Below are 18,560 nucleotides of genomic sequence, written 5' to 3'. Positions count from 1 at the left end.
TATATATATATATATGCATATATTTTGCAATATTTTGTTTTTTATAATGTATATATAATTTTGTAACTATATATTGTGTTTTTCATAATTAAAAATTAATATTTACAATTTATTTGAGAAGAAGATAAGTTGTCAAAGGCCACATTATGTACCACTCTTGTTTAGATTCATTATACAATATCACCACATTTTATATAAATAATATAATATCCTATGTAATAAATATTTTATAATACTTTAAGTCTAGATTCGATAAAACAATATTTTTACGAATGCAATCATTAAATTTTTAATTTAAATTGATTATGAACAAAGTTATTATAAAATGTGAATGGGGGCCACCTTCTCCTCTAATGACAATCGATAATGCTTCGGCTACGCTTTACGCCGACAATTAAAGGATTAATGGATAGTTAATAAACGAGAAGTCGGTCCCGGTCAACGTTGTGCTCTGCTCTATGATTGGTCTCCGCAATCGATCAATCTCAAGCGATTGCGAGTCGCTTGAGGCATCAAGGCTTTGCACCCGGGGCAATCAGCCTTGATCGAAAACCGTGGGCCTTCGATAGAATCCCTTGTTTGTTTCGATCATATCATCACTGTCGCCTCGGGTCTTTTTTTCTTATTCGGATTGTGATGAGAGAATTCATTGCCCGTTGATTGCAATCTTCTACAAAGGAGACGATTGTTCGATAAGTGGGAACTACATAGTTCGACATCACAAATTTAATCAAAATCATTTCACCGATAAGGAAATCTTGTCATAAGCTCTCCTTATTCGGCAAAGTACCTTCTCATAATTGAAAGAGAGATGTCGCGCATGAATGGATTTAATCCTCTTATTCTGAAATAAAATGCTTACATTTCATGTAGAGAGATAATCTTTGTGAGAAAGCAATATTGCTCCATTGTTCATATCTTATTATTCATTCCATTGTTATGATAATTGTAAATCAAAGTATTAAATGAGTTGATCTTAAACAAAATTGAAAGTTTACATCTTAATGTAAACATAAGAATGTATTACACTTGTTAAAAAACATTTTGCAATCGATATAATGACAGCGGAGTCTCTCTGTTGGAGTGTGAAATGATTGACTGGGCGAATGATTATGATCTCATAATGCTCATGTATGTACAAATGCATGTTTTACTTTTTTTTTCATATTTGTTATGAGTGACTGTTTAAGAGAAACATCCAAGAGTAAAACGTATTCAAGAATATGAACTATTTCTCCACACGGAAAAAACACAGCTGAAAACTTCAGTGATTCAGCAAATCTACAGTCGTAACACATAGATAGCCAATTTTCTATATTAAAATACCAAAGTTGACAGCTGAATAACATTAGCGATTTGTTAAACCATCAAATCTTCTTAGCTATTGAATTCGCGTAGCAAATTATAGATTTGCTGTACCATTCAATTAATTTTTTGTTTCGTGCATATTTCGATATGTATTTTTAATATTATAAAAAAGAACGTTACACAAAAGTGCAGCAAAATTACATTGTTTATTTTATAAACATGTATAAAATATTTTATAACAATCTAATAATATGATAGAACGAACCGAGCGAGATATAAATATTTTATTTTATTTTATTTTATTTTATTTTAAGAAGAAAAAATGATTATTGGAAATGTTTAGAGTATATTTAATTACAATAAAAGTTTGCGTATGTATGTGTGTTAGACATATAATGTTTAATCTATGTAAAAAATACATTGCTTACAATAATGCATATTATTTCTAAAAATTAAGAAAAATATATATATTCTTATTTTTAAGCAAACATATTTTTATGTTTTGGAATGTGCAGATCATAAAAAAGTCACTCGATTATATGTATTCGATGGTAATTATCTCTCGAATCTGTTTTGTATTATTCAGAAAAACATTAGAATTTAATTTACAGTAAAAGTTGAAATAATAAACTTATTTATTTCCTATTATAATTAATATTTATTAAAAATCTATAAAATTTATATCATACTTGCTTATAATTGGGTTTCATAATTATAACTATTTTGTTAAATAAATATTATTTTGCTAATCTAAATACAGGTAAATCATGGTAAAAAAGGATAATTGAAAAAATGTGTAAATGCTTTTTAAAAGAACTATAATTGCTCGACAAGCCAATATTCGCAGATGATGTAATGTCGACATTTCATGTTTAGTGCCACGCGAACCTTCTTTTTCTTCACAAAAGAAAATAAGGCGGCAAGCCAATAATTACAATAATTACAATTCTTCATGGCCGCTTTAAGAAAGTGCCAGATTACAATCACGAAGACGGTCTTCCATCTCGTTATATGTATATGTGCTAATTTATTAAACAATTTATTAGTAGATTAGAAAGTTTAAAATTATATATGGTTTTCGAAAGTCGAAGTTTATATTTATGATAAGATATGATAAATATCTTTGTGACAAAACAAAATAAAATATTTTATTGATTTTTTTTTACTTGTAGCTTTGTAGAAATTTTTTTAAATCCATATAGGGAATAATCTAGATACGTATATTATTGGACGTGATAGAATTAAATCGCTTGATCTTTCTTTTTTATACTGTTGTTTCTTTATATCCTCAGCTTTTTGATTTTATGATTTTTGCATTTAATTGCTTTCCCATGAGAAATACGACACTTTTTACTAAATTTCACGATTCCCTTCCAAAAGATGACGTCTTACTTACATGAACTTTATATAAAATGAATATCAAACTGTTTCGAAACGTTTAAAAAAACCGTCATAAAATTAACCCGTGTCATAAAACTCTGAATATACTTCTTGTATTTCACGAATAAAAGATAATCTTGTTTTATTAAAGAAAGTCATGACAATTTTATCTGACACTTTTATGTATTTTGAACAAGTTTATAATGTCATTCTATTTTTGTAAGTATACTTACAAAACTCATTTTTATTTACGGAAATACTCAAAATTTTTATAAATGTTTTTTATAAATGCAAATTCATATTTTTAAAGAAATTCTCTTACTGTCAAAACTATCTATTTTCAATGTCTAACGAAAAATTGAACAGAAGGTATAAACAAATATATAGTTTAATATATTTAAATTAAAGTTGCAATATAATTTAATTAGATTACTATTTTATTATACAGTATTTATTAATGTATCTCTCATTTAGTTTTTGTTATAATACCTGATCATAGAAGAGTCTTCTAAAGGCCTCTTTGCTATAACGTCCGGATCCTTCTTCTTGCAATATCTCTTTGCATTCCTTCAGGATCCTCATTCTCCTCTTCTCTAACAGACATTCTTCCTCCATGCAAATAATAGTCTCTTCCATATTAGTGAATATTCTTCGCGACTGTGAGGAACGAGGATGTCATTAAAGAAACGAGATCACAGCCACTTTGGCAATTCATCACAAGATCAACAAGATTCCTGACATTTCTTGTCGTAAATTCGTTCTTGTTTGGGATACGAATGATTCAACAAGTCAGTTTCGTAGTACTTGAATGGAAGGTTATATTTATCAATTTTCGCTGTTGTGTTATTTCGAAATGAATAATCTACATCTATTATGTACTATTAAGTTATAATTAGTATTTTAAAGCACTAATTTTTTTCTCGTACAATTCAAAGAAAAAAATCAGCTTTCTTGGAAAAATCAATTGTTTTAACGTAACTTTTTCTAATTATTTAATAAAAGTAATTTAGATAAAAAAATATAATTAGTTATTATATTTAAAAAATATCGCACTTCTAATATTTCTTTTGAAAAGCTATAATATTTATTGTTATAATATGAATTTTGGCTTCTCTTAATTCTGTATTTGTTTTAAGACTTTCAATATAAATGAAACAAATTTTTAGTATGTTAGAAATTTATCTCAAATAAATGTCAAAATTGTAGACAAGAATTTTTTTTTATTTGAATACACATAATTTCTACTTTATTTATCTTTCTTTTACAAATAAAATTTGTAGCACTGATAATATAAAAGTAATAAATACGTATCGGTTCTTTAAATCATATTCTTTACCTTTTGCAACTATAAAATTATTGCAGTTGTATTTTAAAATTTTTTTGCCGAAAGAATCTATTATAATCAAATAAAGAAAGAAAAAAAATTAGCAACTTTCTTCTTTGTCACGTTTTTTATGCGTAAACAAATATTCAATGACAGCTCGATAATTAATTCGCATTAATTCGCGTGTAAACACACTCAGTCCTATCTCTCGATACTTAAGAATGAAAACCCGGTTCAACAAATATACGAAAATTCACTTTATCGCCGTATCAAAAAGCGAGATCACCGTTAACGCGTCTTAACGTTACTGAGAAAAGTATTGAATGAAAATCATCCTCAGGGCATCAACGGCGTTGTTGCGGATGTCGCCGGCTGGCTGGAAATGTTGATAAACGCTTGTATTGGATTACAGGACGATACAGTGAGGGAAAGAGAAAGAACGACAGAGAGAGGAAAGAAGACAGAAATCAGTTTTATTGGCAATTCAGATTGTGTGGGGATAGAAGAGACGGACAACCTTTCACTTTTTGATAAGCTCTGGGTTTCTTCTCCTCTCCTGTTGTGACTCTCCTCGTCTTTTTATTTCTTATATAAAAGTAGATATGTCTGAAGATCTGAAAACTGCTTATAAATAATTTGTTATTACAATGCCACAATCAGATAATAAATGAATCCATTAATTTGAAAAATATTTTCTGTAATCTATCATAAAAAAAAAAAACGTTTTGCGTGAATACTTTTTTACGTAGAAGGTATCTGTTATATAAATTGCGTTTTATTAATAAATAATGATCGTCATTACAAATGCTGAATAATGACATACGTTGACTTTTAACAATTGTCATTTTTTTCTTTCATAAATATAATATTTTACAATGTATAATAATAACATTTTTTATTTAAAAAAGAAAACAAAATTTATTTTATCGATGTATGCGTCAAAGCTGAATTATGAAATTGTTCTATAATATATGTCTATAGCTTTAGGAAATAGCAACTTATTGTAAAAATTTTTTTTGTTTGAAATGTAGTTATGAAATCGATTTGATGCATGTAATATCATTGAAGTTTTACAAATTTTTATTACAATAAGTCTTTATTTCAATCACGAAATTTTACACGTATATGAATATTCAGAAATTTTCGTTAATAATTTTTTAAATACCGATGCTACCTTTATGGATTAAACGGAGAAACTGCTTGTTAGATTTGCGGTTAATTAAATTATTACTTGTGTACTTTAAATGACAGTACATGCATAATAACTAAATACTGTGTATTCATTTTCGTTAGAATTATCGCAATTTTAATCACGTTCGATCCATAAAGGTCGCTTGGAGATGCGCTTGCGCTTCCCAGAGAGCACCTGCGCTTTGGAAGTCGTGCACGAGCCCAGTCTTCGACGTGTTTTGTTTGCTTCCTCTCTTGGACAGAATTAACAACGAGCTATGAAAGTGTCCTGAAAATAGATATTTTTCTGGAGATGAGCCTCCCATCTTTGAAGCCAATTAGACATACGTTAGTTTCTGGAAGAAGAACTCCATAAAAGCCTGAATTTAATTCTGGACAAGGTTTGGTCAAAGCAATTTTATATTGATAGGATAATAATTTTTTAAGGTGATACAAAAATCTTTGTTTCACAGTTTCGAACATAATAAAATTTTTATCACTATTGAAATCATTATTGAAATAGCATGAAAATATTGCTATACATATGAATTCGAAATTAAAATCGAATAGTATTTTAATAAAGATTGTATTAAATTTTAAAAAAATTAAAAAAAAAGTTTCTTTCCGTTTTTTAGAAATTTTATTTAGAGTGAGTTTTATTAAACGTTTCATAATGTGTTGTAAGTCCGACAATTATCGGCGCGCAATCATATTTGGAATAAAAAATTGATTAAATATATTCGTTCGGCATTCTTTATTTTATTCGATTTATTCATGTACGATTGTTCTTCTTATAATGTTTAAAAAAAATTATTCTTAATATGTAAAAAAATTTTCTCTCTCTAAATTTATAATAAATAAAAATTAATAATAAAATATTTGGAAATTTGAATAGTTTGAAAATTATTGCAAACTATATTGTAAGCTGAAACACACACACACACACACACACACACACACACACACACACACACACACACACACACACACACACACACACACAATAAAAATTTAATTTTTTTTATACGTTTATAAATGATATTTAATGTTGATATTTAATTCAATTAGATGATTCAATTGACGAACATATTATTATTCCTCCTTTGGAGCTCCGGTATAAGATGTTACAATGTTCCTTGCACATTCAACTCAATGTGCATGTGTTGGGTTCAGGATGATGATGACGATTTTACGAAGATGGATATTAGCTGTATGGGAGTTCCATTCGCACGATTTCCTGGTATGCTAAGAATTTAATGTTACTGATCAGAACTATTTTTTAATTATAAAGATTTTTTTTGATAATTTTATTAGAATATAGTAAGCATTATGTTTTATTTAGATTTATCATTATTTGCATTATATTATTTTATATAAAAAATTTATATAGAGATATTTCTTTCACGGTTATAGCAACGATGCAATTACATATATAGGTACATAGCAAAATATAATTAAATAAGTTGAACAAAATTTATATATTAAAACGTTTTAGACGTATCAGTGAGTTATGTGGCACAACTAGACATCGCTGGATCTGGTATACAAGTATTGGACAATGACGCACTTGCGAGTTCTGCAGGCGTCGAGGCTTTGGGACTAATGAGCAATCGTTTATCCAGCATAGGTGATAAATCTCTGCTGTAAGTTAATTTTTTTCCTCATGCATAATAAAAATATCTTGTACGTATAAATTGACGATAAACTAATTGCGTATTTTTGCACGAATTAATTTATGTTTCAAGTTGTTTAATATATAAACTTACACATATCCAAATTTAATTTATTCATGCATTATCTTGAACCAAACTTTGAAGAATAATGACTGAAAAATTATATCTTTAATATCTTTTTTGTAAGAGGTGTTACGGATAGTCTACGTTCTCTGGATCTAAGCTACAATTCCCTTGAGGATGTGCCTTTCAAGGTTTTTCGCGATCTAAGGAAATTAAATTGGCTTAACATGCACAGGTATATAACAAACTTAAATTTTTTAGTTTATTAAAAAATCAAATAATTGTTCTGATTTTTTTTAAATAAAGTGTAATTAGAAAATTTATTAATTATTAGCAATCATTTAACATCGTTGGATGGTGACTGGGGTCGCACCAAAGAGACTCTAACGAACGCATTTTTTGGTGATAACTCGATCACCGAAGTGCCCAGAATCTTTTCGAATTTCGCCAACCTGGTATGGTTAAATTTAGACAGCAATAATATCAAGGAACTTTTTAAAAATTGTTTACCACCAAACATGCACACTTTGAGTATCAATAATAACCTCTTGAAAGAATTCCCACAATCCTTGGGAGGTCTTAAAGAACTAACTTGGCTGTATATGAGAGGAAATGATCTCAGATATCTAGAACTGCCAGATTTTCATAGTTCTAATCTGGAGCTCATAGATGTTAGCGAGAATTCCATTGAATGGATGAAGACGCCCAATCTGAGCAATCACACTGTAAAAGTCAGAGACTTTAATCTAGCCGGAAATAAATTGGTCTCATTACCACGCAGAATGTTTGATCGTCTTGAAACCAGAAGAATTCATCTATCGTCAAACAGCATCAGAAACGTTGACAAGGAAGCATTTCGCGGTCTGGAAGATAGTCTCGAATATTTAAATTTAGAAAATAACAACTTGCCGTCTGTACCAAGCGCTGTCAACCAGTTGAAGATATTATCGTATCTCTATTTAGCTAATAACGAGATTAAAAATATTTCCAGCGAGGCCTTTCAAGAATTCGCAGAGCATTTAAAGGCTCTCTCTCTTGCAACTAACAGTCTAGATGCAGTACCTGTAGCTGCTTTATCCAGGTATTTTTAATGTTATTATATGAGGTAAGTTATTTGCTTTCAAATTCTAATAATGTTGAGAACAGATTTTTTTTTTAATAATAAGTTTTTTCAAGTTGCATTAAAATTGTTTAAATTACAAATTTATGTTTTCATAACAGGTCTCTTCGACATTTATAAGTTCCAGAAATAAAAAGATGTAAAAAAATGTGATCATCTTTATAAAAACTTTAGTAAACTCCTTATAAAAACATTTTTATTTAATTTAATAAAATTAATTTATTTTTAATTCAAGTTACAAAATGAAAAGACAAAGGTATAAAATATAAATAAAAAATTAATCCATTTTTATTAAAAAATCTACTTATATGTATATTAAAAAGCAAAAGTAATGTGTGCAAAAGTAAAAATGTAACCTGTATTTTTATATTATAATCGCGTATGATGTGTGTGTGTGTGTGTGTGTGTGTGTGTGTGTGTGTGTGTGTGTGTAGTAGTTTTGTATTATATAAATAAACCGTAAAGGTTAAAATAAATAGCATGGAAAATTCGAGTTAATAATATAAAATTATAACGGAAAGAAAGTTTGATGCAACATATCTGACGATCAATTTTCGAAACAGATGCCAGAGGCTATTGCACTTGAATCTCGGTTACAACAAGATCTCCCACGTCGAGCCGGGTGATTTCGAATGGGCCGAGGACCTTGAGATCTTATTGCTCAGAAACAATATCCTGACGAAACTCAAAGCTGAGACTTTCAAAGGAGCCGGTAGGTCGACTATAATTTTGGTTGTGAAAGTATATTGTCGGAAATAATCACTATGTGTCGCGGAGAATTAATGATACAAATAACATTGGCAGATATTATATATGTATGTGAATTTGTTTTTAATAGAGCTTTCTTTTAGGTAAACTGAAAGAGCTCAGCCTGTCCTTCAATCATTTGACGGAACTCGATGATGACTGTTTTGTTGGTCTCGAGGAGAGTCTAGACATTCTCGAATTAAGCTTCGCCTTCGCTACAGACATTTTTCCACAGCGTGCACTTAGGCCACTCTCAAATCTCCGGTGGTTGGTTTTAGACAACAATAACTTTCAGACAATCGAGGCAACAGCCTTTTACTCCTTTCAACAATTGCGTTACATTAATATGGAATCAAACAGATTGCATTACTTGCCCGAAAGGATATTCCTCTCAAGCGTGCATCCAGAGTTAAGAGATGTCAAACTAGGATACAATTTCCTGGAGGCAATACCGGAGTCAAGTTTCCATAATTTAACCGAGCTGCTGTCTCTTGACTTGACTGGTAATCGAATAAGAATCTTGGCATCTGGCTCTATCGTAGATTGCCCAAAGCTGGTGACTATATCGTTAGCTTACAACCGAATACAAAAGATGGAGAGAAACGCGTTATATGGTTTGTCCAGCTTGCGTTTCCTCCATTTGGAATTCAATAAGCTGACTGTGCTGGATTTGGGTGCTATCTCAGAGATCGGTGGTCCCGATTTTGCCCTAAATGTTTCCTATAATGCGATCGCATTCGTCGATTCGGGATCTACAATGAATAATCTTACCAGATTGGATCTTGGATTCAATAATATTAGCCATTTATCAGCGGATACGTTTTATGGAACGCCTGATTTGAAAAACTTATATCTACAGAATAATTATCTTGCCACAATCGATCCTGGTGAGAAAATACAATAGTTTTTTCTATCTTTTTAATTATAATTTTCAGAAAATCAATTCTCAATGCTTTAATTTTCATTATCGCAGATGCAGTATATTTAAACCTGCATTCCAAAAATCATAGAAAAGATATCTCTTTGATTTTCAAATAACATTTTTTAAACAATTGTAATTTATATTGTTTCAGGAACATTTGCATTTCCTCATTTAGAAACTTTGGACTTAAGTAACAACAAGATAGACACATTACGCAAACAATCTTTTCACGGTTTGGAGTCCCTTCAGTGGCTGAATCTTGGCGGAAATGAAATAACGCAGTTGTCGACAGAGCAATTCAGAAATCTAAAAAGTCTGAGGATTCTGATTCTTTCGAACAACAAGATTCGTTCGTTACCGAAAGATGTTTTTGAGGGTACCAGATTAGAAATCCTTGATCTCAGTCACAATAAATTCACCGTCGTGCCCTCGTCGTCGTTCTTAGAAGTTGGTTATACTCTGAGGGATCTCAATATGGCGGAGAATTTTCTGGATCACCTTGACTCGACTGCTTTCCCAACTTCTCAGCTGGTATCTCTGAATTTGGCGCAAAATCGTCTGACTATTCTTCCAGACAATTCATTCGTTTCTCTGGGAAAATTACTAAGTCTGAACGTATCTCAGAATTTTCTTCAAGCGAACTTTAAAGAGCTGTTTCATTATTTACCAGATTTGAGACATCTCTATTTGGCTAATTGCGGTCTTAGAAGCGTACCGTTGTTGCCACTGACAAATTTAAATAATTTGGATTTATCTTTTAACAACATTGACGAAACTACTGACAAGCAATTTCAATATCTAGAAGGTTTGAAGATTCTTTTACTGGTTAATAACTCGTTAACATTAATGCCTGGTGTCAGATTGAGCCTCTTGAGAGAACTTGATGTTTCTGGCAATCCTATCGAGGTTAGTTAAAATTAAAATAATCAAAAAAAGTGTTTTCTTCATTTCAAATCTTTCCGAAGAAAATATTGAAGACGTTAATAATATGTTTAATAATTTTATAGGAATTAACGAAAGAGAGCTTTTTGGGCTATCCAAGATTAGAGAAATTAAACTTAAGAAATTTAAATCGGACCAGATCAGTGGACAAAGATTGTCTGCAACCTTTGAAATATTTAAAACACCTGCGAATTCAAACGTGGCCGCAGGCCGACGGATTTCACTTGCGTCATCTGCTATCCGGTTTACCGCTTCGAACAGTCGAGATTCAAGTAACGGAACATCTTCTGAAGCATCAAATACAAAATGTCTTCACAAAACAACTGAGAGAACTAACGATCACCGGAAACGATCTTGAGTTGATCTCCTCTGAAGCATTCTCCACTATCGAAGGCGGAGACTTGATATTGAGAATCAAAGACACGCACGTTCAACGATTACAGTCGGATATTTTTCTATCGTTGACGAAGAGATTGTCGCAACTTACTTTGGATCTAAGGAACAATCATATTAATGAATTAAGTCCATCAATAATTTACGGGAATCTTTCCTGGGAGACTGTAGGAACTAACATGGTGGCTGGTAAGAGTTTGCAATATATAACATAAATACAAGTATTTTAATAAAATAATTGGTAAAATTTTTATTATAACATCTTTTCTAATAATTGAAATTCTAGTCTACGTAACGAAAAAGCCTTATCTGAGCTGGATTTTAGGGCTTAAGTATTTTGAATTAATTTCCGAAGTGTATTATTTAAACACTAAGATCCAAGTCAGATTCGATAAGACTTTTTCTTTATTAAAAATTCTACGATAGTAACGTATCTAAAGTTAATAGAGAACACATGATAAAATGATCTTTAGGTGGACTGCAGGTATCAGGTAATCCACTCGAATGCGATTGCGAAATTGCATGGCTCAGTCTGTGGCTGCGCAGGTGGCTCAGAGAGTCCCGACAAATTCATACGGCATCGCAATCCGATGCCAGACAACTCAGGACCATAGCCGGCCGAGCTGTCTGTACGGAAACAACTCCGTCTTATTCCTCTGACAAGGTCTTGCTGACTCTGGGTACACCGCATACCGCTTGCCAAGCGTCTGCCCTCAGCTCGGGAAACTACGAACGCCTGGCGACAACCTGGTTGGCCTTCGTCAAATTCTTCATCCTCGTCTTTATCGCCAATTAACTATGAGTTTATATTACGACATTTTTCCTTGGGCCTAGTCTTCAAAGTTCACAATGTCATCTTTTTTAATGTAAGATTTACCAATAAAAGTAGTTAAATACAATAATTACGAGAACTGCTTCTTGTTATTATTATGTCTTTCTGTGATTAATATCAAGAAATGGAAAAATTCTCTTTATAGAAAAAGAAAACGGGAGAAAAAATAATTATAAAAATAAAGGTATTCCAAGAATTTATTTTTATTTACAAATGTAATTATCATGATTTCTTTCGTGCTTTATACAGATGGCGAGGGTAAAAATACACAAGAATGGAAAAAAATTCTTAAAAAGTAGGAATAAAGATGTAGGCAATAAGGTACTTATGGGAAAATGCATGGAAGAAAAAATTCGTAAAGAAGATAAAACGTTGACACGCGATGATAATATACTTACGTTCGCAAATTGATGAATACTCTCAATAAAATTATTTTTCCTAAACTTCCTTGACGCTTTTTTTTATTTTACAGTTTCACGTATCGCAAATAATTATTTCGTTACTGCTGTTTACTTTTACACGGGCGGCGCTTGTGTGTGCTGTAAGCAACCCTCGACATTCTCCGGCCAGTCACAAACATTCTCGTTAGGATTAAAGACCAAATTCACAGGACAGGGCATGTGATGCTTGCGCTCGCCCTCGCACATATAGTACATCGTGCAGTCATTCTTGTCCGCATGATAAGATATATGATTGTCTTCTTCGTCGCATAGCACTTCATTTGCTGCAAAATTTATTCTCAATCAATTCTTCAATCATTTTTTAACAAGTTTTATCAATTCTTTTACAAAGTATCTTTTACAAGTTTTATCAATTTTAGAGAAAATTTGGTATTTCTTTGTTTTTACATATACAATAATTTACACAGTAAGACTGTTATTTTTTTGTGAGATTTCTATAATATATTATAACTGCGTTCAATTTGGACGCAGTTATAATATAGTAAGCTTTGTAAGCTTCTATCTTTCTTCCGCGAAAAAAGAATAATAAAGATAGAATGAGCTTACAACGCGTGAGCGTCCAAACCGAACGCAGATTGTGTAAGTGTATACATCAATTTACTTACGATCCTTAGTAGTGTATTTTCCATTTCTTGAAGTACTTTCATAAGGGCCATCGTATTCCAGCTTGACTTTATAGTCTTGTAGCTCCTTCTTCATTGCTTTGATCAGCGGATACTTTCCTGCTCCGCAAGATCCTCTAAAGTCATCCATGTCAACTGACCAAATCATCACACCTCCAAAGCCTTCTTCTTTGAGCCAAGTCATCTAAGAATAATTTAAGGAATATAAACATGAGATGCGATAATAATTAATGTCTGAAGAATAATATTAAATATTCTTTCTAAAAGGTTCAGAGATATATATTAATTAAAAATGTATACCTTATTAATAAGACTTCTTTCATCGTCGAACCCGACCCACTGATCATCTCTATACGCAAATGGTACTTGCTGCTCACTATCCCATACTAGAGTTGTATTGTCTTCATTTAAAAAGCTGCAAACCTATTTATGAAACATTTATTTAATATAAACATAACATAAGCAGTAAACATTGTCAAATCATAAAAAGATTTTCTTATTTTCGAATTCTATTATTGATTGAAACGAATCTTGATGCTTAATAATATTTTTTATATGTAAATATAATTTTTGGTTTTATAAACTACGCGCTAATTCGAACTTAAAACGCAATTATAAACTAAAGCGAAAATAACATTCATGAATATTACATTAATCGTCAATTTAATAAAGAATAAGTATAGTTAGCTAATAATATCTTGAATAAATATCATCAAAAAAGCTCGCTTAAGTATATATAAAAAAGTAGTACCTCATAGTAAGACAAAAATCCGGATTCGTTGGTGAAGTTCCCTGCTACTCCACCACCAGATGCTGGTGCACCAATGTCGAATTTATCCTTGTCGACCAGTGTGAAGGATCTACCATACGTTGGCATTCCGATCATGAGTTTTTCCTTAGGCGCTCCTTGCTTCACCCATTCCCGTGCGCTGTAATCCTAAAAATCAAATAGAGAAAATTTCATAATAGCTCAATAAGATCAAGACTTTAGTATGTGGACACTTTTATTTACCACTGTCAGTTTTTTCTGATAGCTAGTAGCACTTTCTAAGGGATACAATGGACTGTTGTGACCGACTTGTCTTTCCCATTGGCCATGGAAGTCGTATGCCATCACATTAATGAAGTCTAGATATTTAGATATTTCAGGAACGTCATATCTAAAAAATAAAGTCAAAATCATCTAATAAGCTAAGCATTCTCATATTCGTAATAGAATTATAGAATAAGAAACTCTATTTTTAATTTACTGCGTTTTATTGCGTTACTTATTGTATTGAATTTTATGTAATTTTTATATTAATATTGCAACATCTGTGAAATTTACCCTGCGGCAATAGCTTCAAAACTGGCAGGCACTGCAGCTGACAAGATTAACTTCGGTTGGCCGGAACTCTTTGCTTCGCCCTCGAAAGCCAATCTAAGTTCCTTCAAAAGATTAACGTAGGCCGTTCGATCATCGGCTCCTCTACAAAAAAATATTTCAGATTACAAAGATATACGTTATATAAAAATATATTTATGAAATAAAATATATAAATAAAACCTCGGGTATTCCCAGTCAACATCTAATCCGTCGAATTTGTATTCTCTCAAGAAATCGATAGCCTCATAAACAAATTGGTTCATCCGGAATGTGTTACTGGTAAGTTCCTTGAAGGGCGTCGAGCCAAATGCCCAACCTCCAATCGCAAGAAGAATCTAAAAACATTAGTTCATCAGTGAAACAGAAGAATTACTTTAGAAACGTTACTTTAATAACAATCAAAATTTGTTGAATTTTTAAACAATTTGATGATAAATACTTTAATGTCCGGATTCTTGTCACGAAGCGCGATCAGTCTTTTGTACATTTCGGCGTCTTTATCACTCCCTTCAGTAAGTAGATGATCCTTCAAAGTAGCAAATGCGTATACCACGTGAGTGCAAAGAATTGGATCGATGTCTTCCGGACTGAATCGTCCCATTCCTGGCCTTTTGTGCGACCAATTTGTCAGATAACAAATAGTTTGTGCCTCTCTCTCTATCAATTAAAAAAAAGACTTTTATTACAATGCAATTAATCTCTGATTAAAATTCTTGGCAGATATAATCATTCGATAATTCAAGAAAATAAATATATATGTCCGTCATACACATCGAGGAATATTTTATGTAAGATATAATAAAAGAATATAATTTTGAAATTTTATATAATAATTATAGCAATTTAATTTAAAAATTACCATGGATTGGAGTATTAATCACAAGTGTGGTCTTCTGAAGCTTCTTTGATTTGTTGAGCACCTCCGAAACGGAAATCTTATAAGGCTCCGGTTTCTTTACGATCGTTTCTGTAATGGTGGTGGCAACCGCCGTCCAATCAATATCCTTGGCGTTGGAACCTCGCGAAATACCCCTAAGTTCTTCCCTTATCGCACCAATCAAAGGATATCGAACATTTCCACCGCAAACAGTGCCGTTGAAGTCATCCATGTCTACCGTCCACACCATCGCTCCTCCGTAGCCTTTGCTCTTCAACCAATGCATTTTATTCCTGATGGATCTTTCATCGTCGAAACCAACCCATTGATCATTGTACACCAAATAGGGTACCTTCATCTCATCATCCCAAACGTAGGCAGCACCGTTATGCAGCATCTCGCAGATCTGACGTTAGAGAATGATTTCAATTTCATCCGTGACTTTATAGATTTATTTTGATTAAAAAAAGATTTTTATGTCGTTATAATAAATTTTTGATAATTCCCAATTGAGTAGTGGTATAGTAATTACAAATATTGCAATTTATATATAAAACAAATAACATAAAGAATTCTATTTTCAGTTGAAGCGGATACACATTCATATACAAATTTTTGCAAACATATTTTTCAATTTTATAAATTTCATATAAATTTTTTTTCTGTAAATAGAATTCTTTCTCTTCATTATTATAGTATTTATTTTTACTTTTACTTATAATTGTTTACATAAAAGATTAACTCAAAGAATTTTATAGTTGATGAAGTAGGAAATAAACAAGGTTAGATAAGTTAACGTTTTTTTTAACTGAATAAAGTTAAAGTTAATGGCTTTAAAAAATTAATAAAGTTAAGTTAAAAGTTGAAAAAATAAAAAATTAATTTAACGTAAGTTAAATCAATATTGAATTAACTTAAGTTAAAAAAAAAGTTATTTTTGAAAAAAAGTATTTTTTAGATCATAATGTTCTAATTTTTCTTAAAATGAGATTAAATAACTACAATATAGATTATTAAGTAAATTAAATTTTTTATTTTTTTCATATGCGATATAAGTATATAACATATAACGATATAAGTTATATAACTTTAAAAAAACAGCCAAAACATAGAGAATTCACAAGATGAGTGATTACTTTTTAATAAGTCTTAAACCAGAAGAAATTGACCAATTATAATCGAATGCGAGAAAAATATTTGACTGTAATTGGTCAATTTATAATATAAGCCTTATGACTTAAGGCTTAAAATATCTATTGTAGATTCGAACTAAAACTTAAGGTATAACAGTATAAACCAATCAGAGAGCTGTATTAGCATCTTAAGAAATTACTTAAAATGGTTTTAAAATATGAACAGATTACGAATGTATGCCCTTAATCTTATTATTTTTCTAAGATTTTTAAAAGAGATAAAAAAATTGTTTAACTTAAAAAAAAAGTTAAAAAATTAATGTTTAAAAGTAACTTAGTTAAGTTAAAATTTAATGTATTTAAAATTAATTAAGTTAAGTTAAAAGTTATTAACTTTTTTTTAAATGTTTTAACTAGTTTCCCAACCCTGAAAATAAGATAAACTGTTAGTTTTGTTTAAACTGTTTAGTTGAAACTGTTAGTTTTAATACTCGAAATATTATATATAATTTTGAATTTGTTTTCCCGCTCTTCTGCAAAAGCGGGTTTGTACAATACCTCGTAATATGCGAGAAAACCAGACTCCTTGGTGTATTCGCCCGCCTTTCCGCCACCACTAGCTGGAGCGTGTACACGGAAATTGGCAGAATTTGAAAGAGTAAAAGATCGGCCGTACGTAGGCATGCCTATGATTAATTTTTCTTTAGGTGCACCCAGCTTGACCCACATAGTAGCCGCATTGTCAACACTCAATTGTTTCTGCCATTCCGAATCCAACGATGAGGAATATAACGGGGCATTGTGACCAGTTTCTCTCTCCCATTTTCCATGGAAATCGTAGGCCATGAGATTGATAAAGTCCAAATAACTAAATGGATGAAACAATATATTTTTAATCGTGTATTATGATTGAGGTGTAATGATAAATGTAGATAAAGCGAGAGCGTCACACTTTCAACTTAGAATCGCGTGCCAAAAAATAAAATAAAATTGGCTAACGTAAATTATTTTTCTCTAAACAATAAAAATCTAAAGAAATTTTGTCTAACTTTATTTTATTATAAAATAACAATAAAATATTATACACATGTATATATTTATTTTGCATAACAGTATGAAAAATTAAGGAATATTTACGTATGTTGTCTGATATTTATGTTAATTTAATAACTCGATCTCTATTGTAATGTCTGTAATTATCTTAAGAACAAGATTGTTTAATTTATTATCCTCGATTTTTATTTTTTTCTTTATACCTGGCAACTGCCGGTACGTCATATCCACTTTTAACATTGTCAGGTCCAACTGGTACTGCGGCGGTTAGCAAAAGACGCAGTTTCTTCCTTTCTTGCGCCTCTGCCTCGAAAGCCTCTCGCAGCTCTGTAAGAAAACAATGAAAAATGAATTCAAGCTGCAACATGACGGACATATGTGACGTATGCGCGCACAAAGAATGGAAATGTCAAGTGCTGCGTCGCACATTGAACTCATGTAATCCTGTGGAAGATAAAATTAAAACAATAGGCAATAATCCACCGCCTTATCAAGATTGGCGTTCGTCTGACATTTCCAGTCTCGGGGATTTCGCATTGTTATTACTCTTTCTGAGGCGAATCTTTACCCTTCAGCAAGAGGACATAATTTTTCTTATCGTCTCCACCCTTCGGATATTCCCAGTCGATGTCAAGGCCATCGAAGTCCCTATCCCGCAGATACGGTATAGCGCTATAAATGAAGGTCTGCCGGGCATATCTCGTCGAAGATACATCTTTAAACTTCTGCGTGCCGAAGGACCAACCGCCTACAAATGGAATAGAAAATGATGTCATAGTTTTATTTAAATTTGCGTAAATTTTAAAGTTAGATTGTTAAAAACATTCCGTCGTTAATTATTTGTTTCAATAATTTAATTTTATCTTCAAATGAATAATGAAGACAATCTAAAGGAGTATTAAACAGACTTACCAATCGCAAGCAGGACTTTCAAAGATGGATTGGCTTTCTTAAGATTTACCACCCTCTCGTACAAACCGACCTTACCGTCCTTTGTTTCATCATTCGATTCGAAACTGGTTAATTTGTTCTTCTTCAGCCATCCGAAGGCGAAGATAACGTGGGTGCAAAGATCAGGTTGAATGTCCTCTGGCAGGAACTTGCCGATCTTCGTCCGATATTGGGACCAATTCGTATAATAGCATACGAGCTGCAGGCGAGAGAATATAAAAT

At 31.5% G+C, this 18,560-nt stretch overlaps 3 protein-coding genes across 3 annotated transcripts in view; 1 reads left to right on the top strand and 2 right to left on the bottom strand.

Annotated features, from left to right (window-relative positions):
* Window positions 1-4,040, bottom strand: part of LOC108692369 (NADPH oxidase 5) — a 13,594-nt gene extending 9,554 nt beyond the window's left edge. The window contains exons 1-2 of the mRNA XM_018200588.1: window positions 4,025-4,040; window positions 3,178-3,345 (exon numbers count right to left, since the gene is read on the bottom strand). Of these exons, the coding sequence (XP_018056077.1) occupies window positions 3,178-3,324 (147 nt within the window). The 5' untranslated portion in view covers window positions 3,325-3,345; window positions 4,025-4,040. The remainder of the gene's footprint in view (window positions 1-3,177; window positions 3,346-4,024) is intronic.
* Window positions 4,041-5,430: 1,390 nt separating this feature from the next.
* On the top strand, window positions 5,431-11,903 carry LOC108692402 (chaoptin-like). The gene is made up of 10 exons (XM_018200628.1): window positions 5,431-5,583; window positions 6,251-6,422; window positions 6,678-6,825; window positions 7,043-7,153; window positions 7,253-7,999; window positions 8,602-8,750; window positions 8,890-9,672; window positions 9,859-10,613; window positions 10,715-11,231; window positions 11,516-11,903. Exons 2-10 carry the CDS (start codon window positions 6,251-6,253, stop codon window positions 11,836-11,838), a joined length of 3,705 nt encoding a protein of 1,234 aa, XP_018056117.1. The 5' UTR covers window positions 5,431-5,583; the 3' UTR covers window positions 11,839-11,903.
* A 154-nt stretch (window positions 11,904-12,057) lies between these two features.
* Window positions 12,058-18,560, bottom strand: part of LOC108692403 (probable chitinase 3) — a 30,349-nt gene continuing 23,846 nt past the window's right edge. Inside the window, exons 4-16 of the mRNA XM_018200629.1 lie at window positions 18,300-18,537; window positions 17,956-18,135; window positions 17,591-17,714; window positions 16,893-17,202; window positions 15,184-15,607; window positions 14,764-14,981; window positions 14,505-14,659; window positions 14,286-14,426; window positions 13,971-14,118; window positions 13,710-13,895; window positions 13,259-13,381; window positions 12,941-13,142; window positions 12,058-12,598 (exon numbers count right to left, since the gene is read on the bottom strand). Of these exons, the coding sequence (XP_018056118.1) occupies window positions 12,390-12,598; window positions 12,941-13,142; window positions 13,259-13,381; window positions 13,710-13,895; window positions 13,971-14,118; window positions 14,286-14,426; window positions 14,505-14,659; window positions 14,764-14,981; window positions 15,184-15,607; window positions 16,893-17,202; window positions 17,591-17,714; window positions 17,956-18,135; window positions 18,300-18,537 (2,658 nt within the window). The 3' untranslated portion in view covers window positions 12,058-12,389. The remainder of the gene's footprint in view (window positions 12,599-12,940; window positions 13,143-13,258; window positions 13,382-13,709; window positions 13,896-13,970; window positions 14,119-14,285; window positions 14,427-14,504; window positions 14,660-14,763; window positions 14,982-15,183; window positions 15,608-16,892; window positions 17,203-17,590; window positions 17,715-17,955; window positions 18,136-18,299; window positions 18,538-18,560) is intronic.

The sequence above is a fragment of the Atta colombica genome, unplaced genomic scaffold, assembly GCF_001594045.1.
Source record: "Atta colombica isolate Treedump-2 unplaced genomic scaffold, Acol1.0 scaffold7, whole genome shotgun sequence".
Lineage (NCBI taxonomy): Eukaryota > Metazoa > Arthropoda > Insecta > Hymenoptera > Formicidae > Atta > Atta colombica.
The sequence above is the reverse complement of the archived record's forward strand: the minus strand, read 5'-3'. Positions and strand labels throughout refer to the sequence as shown.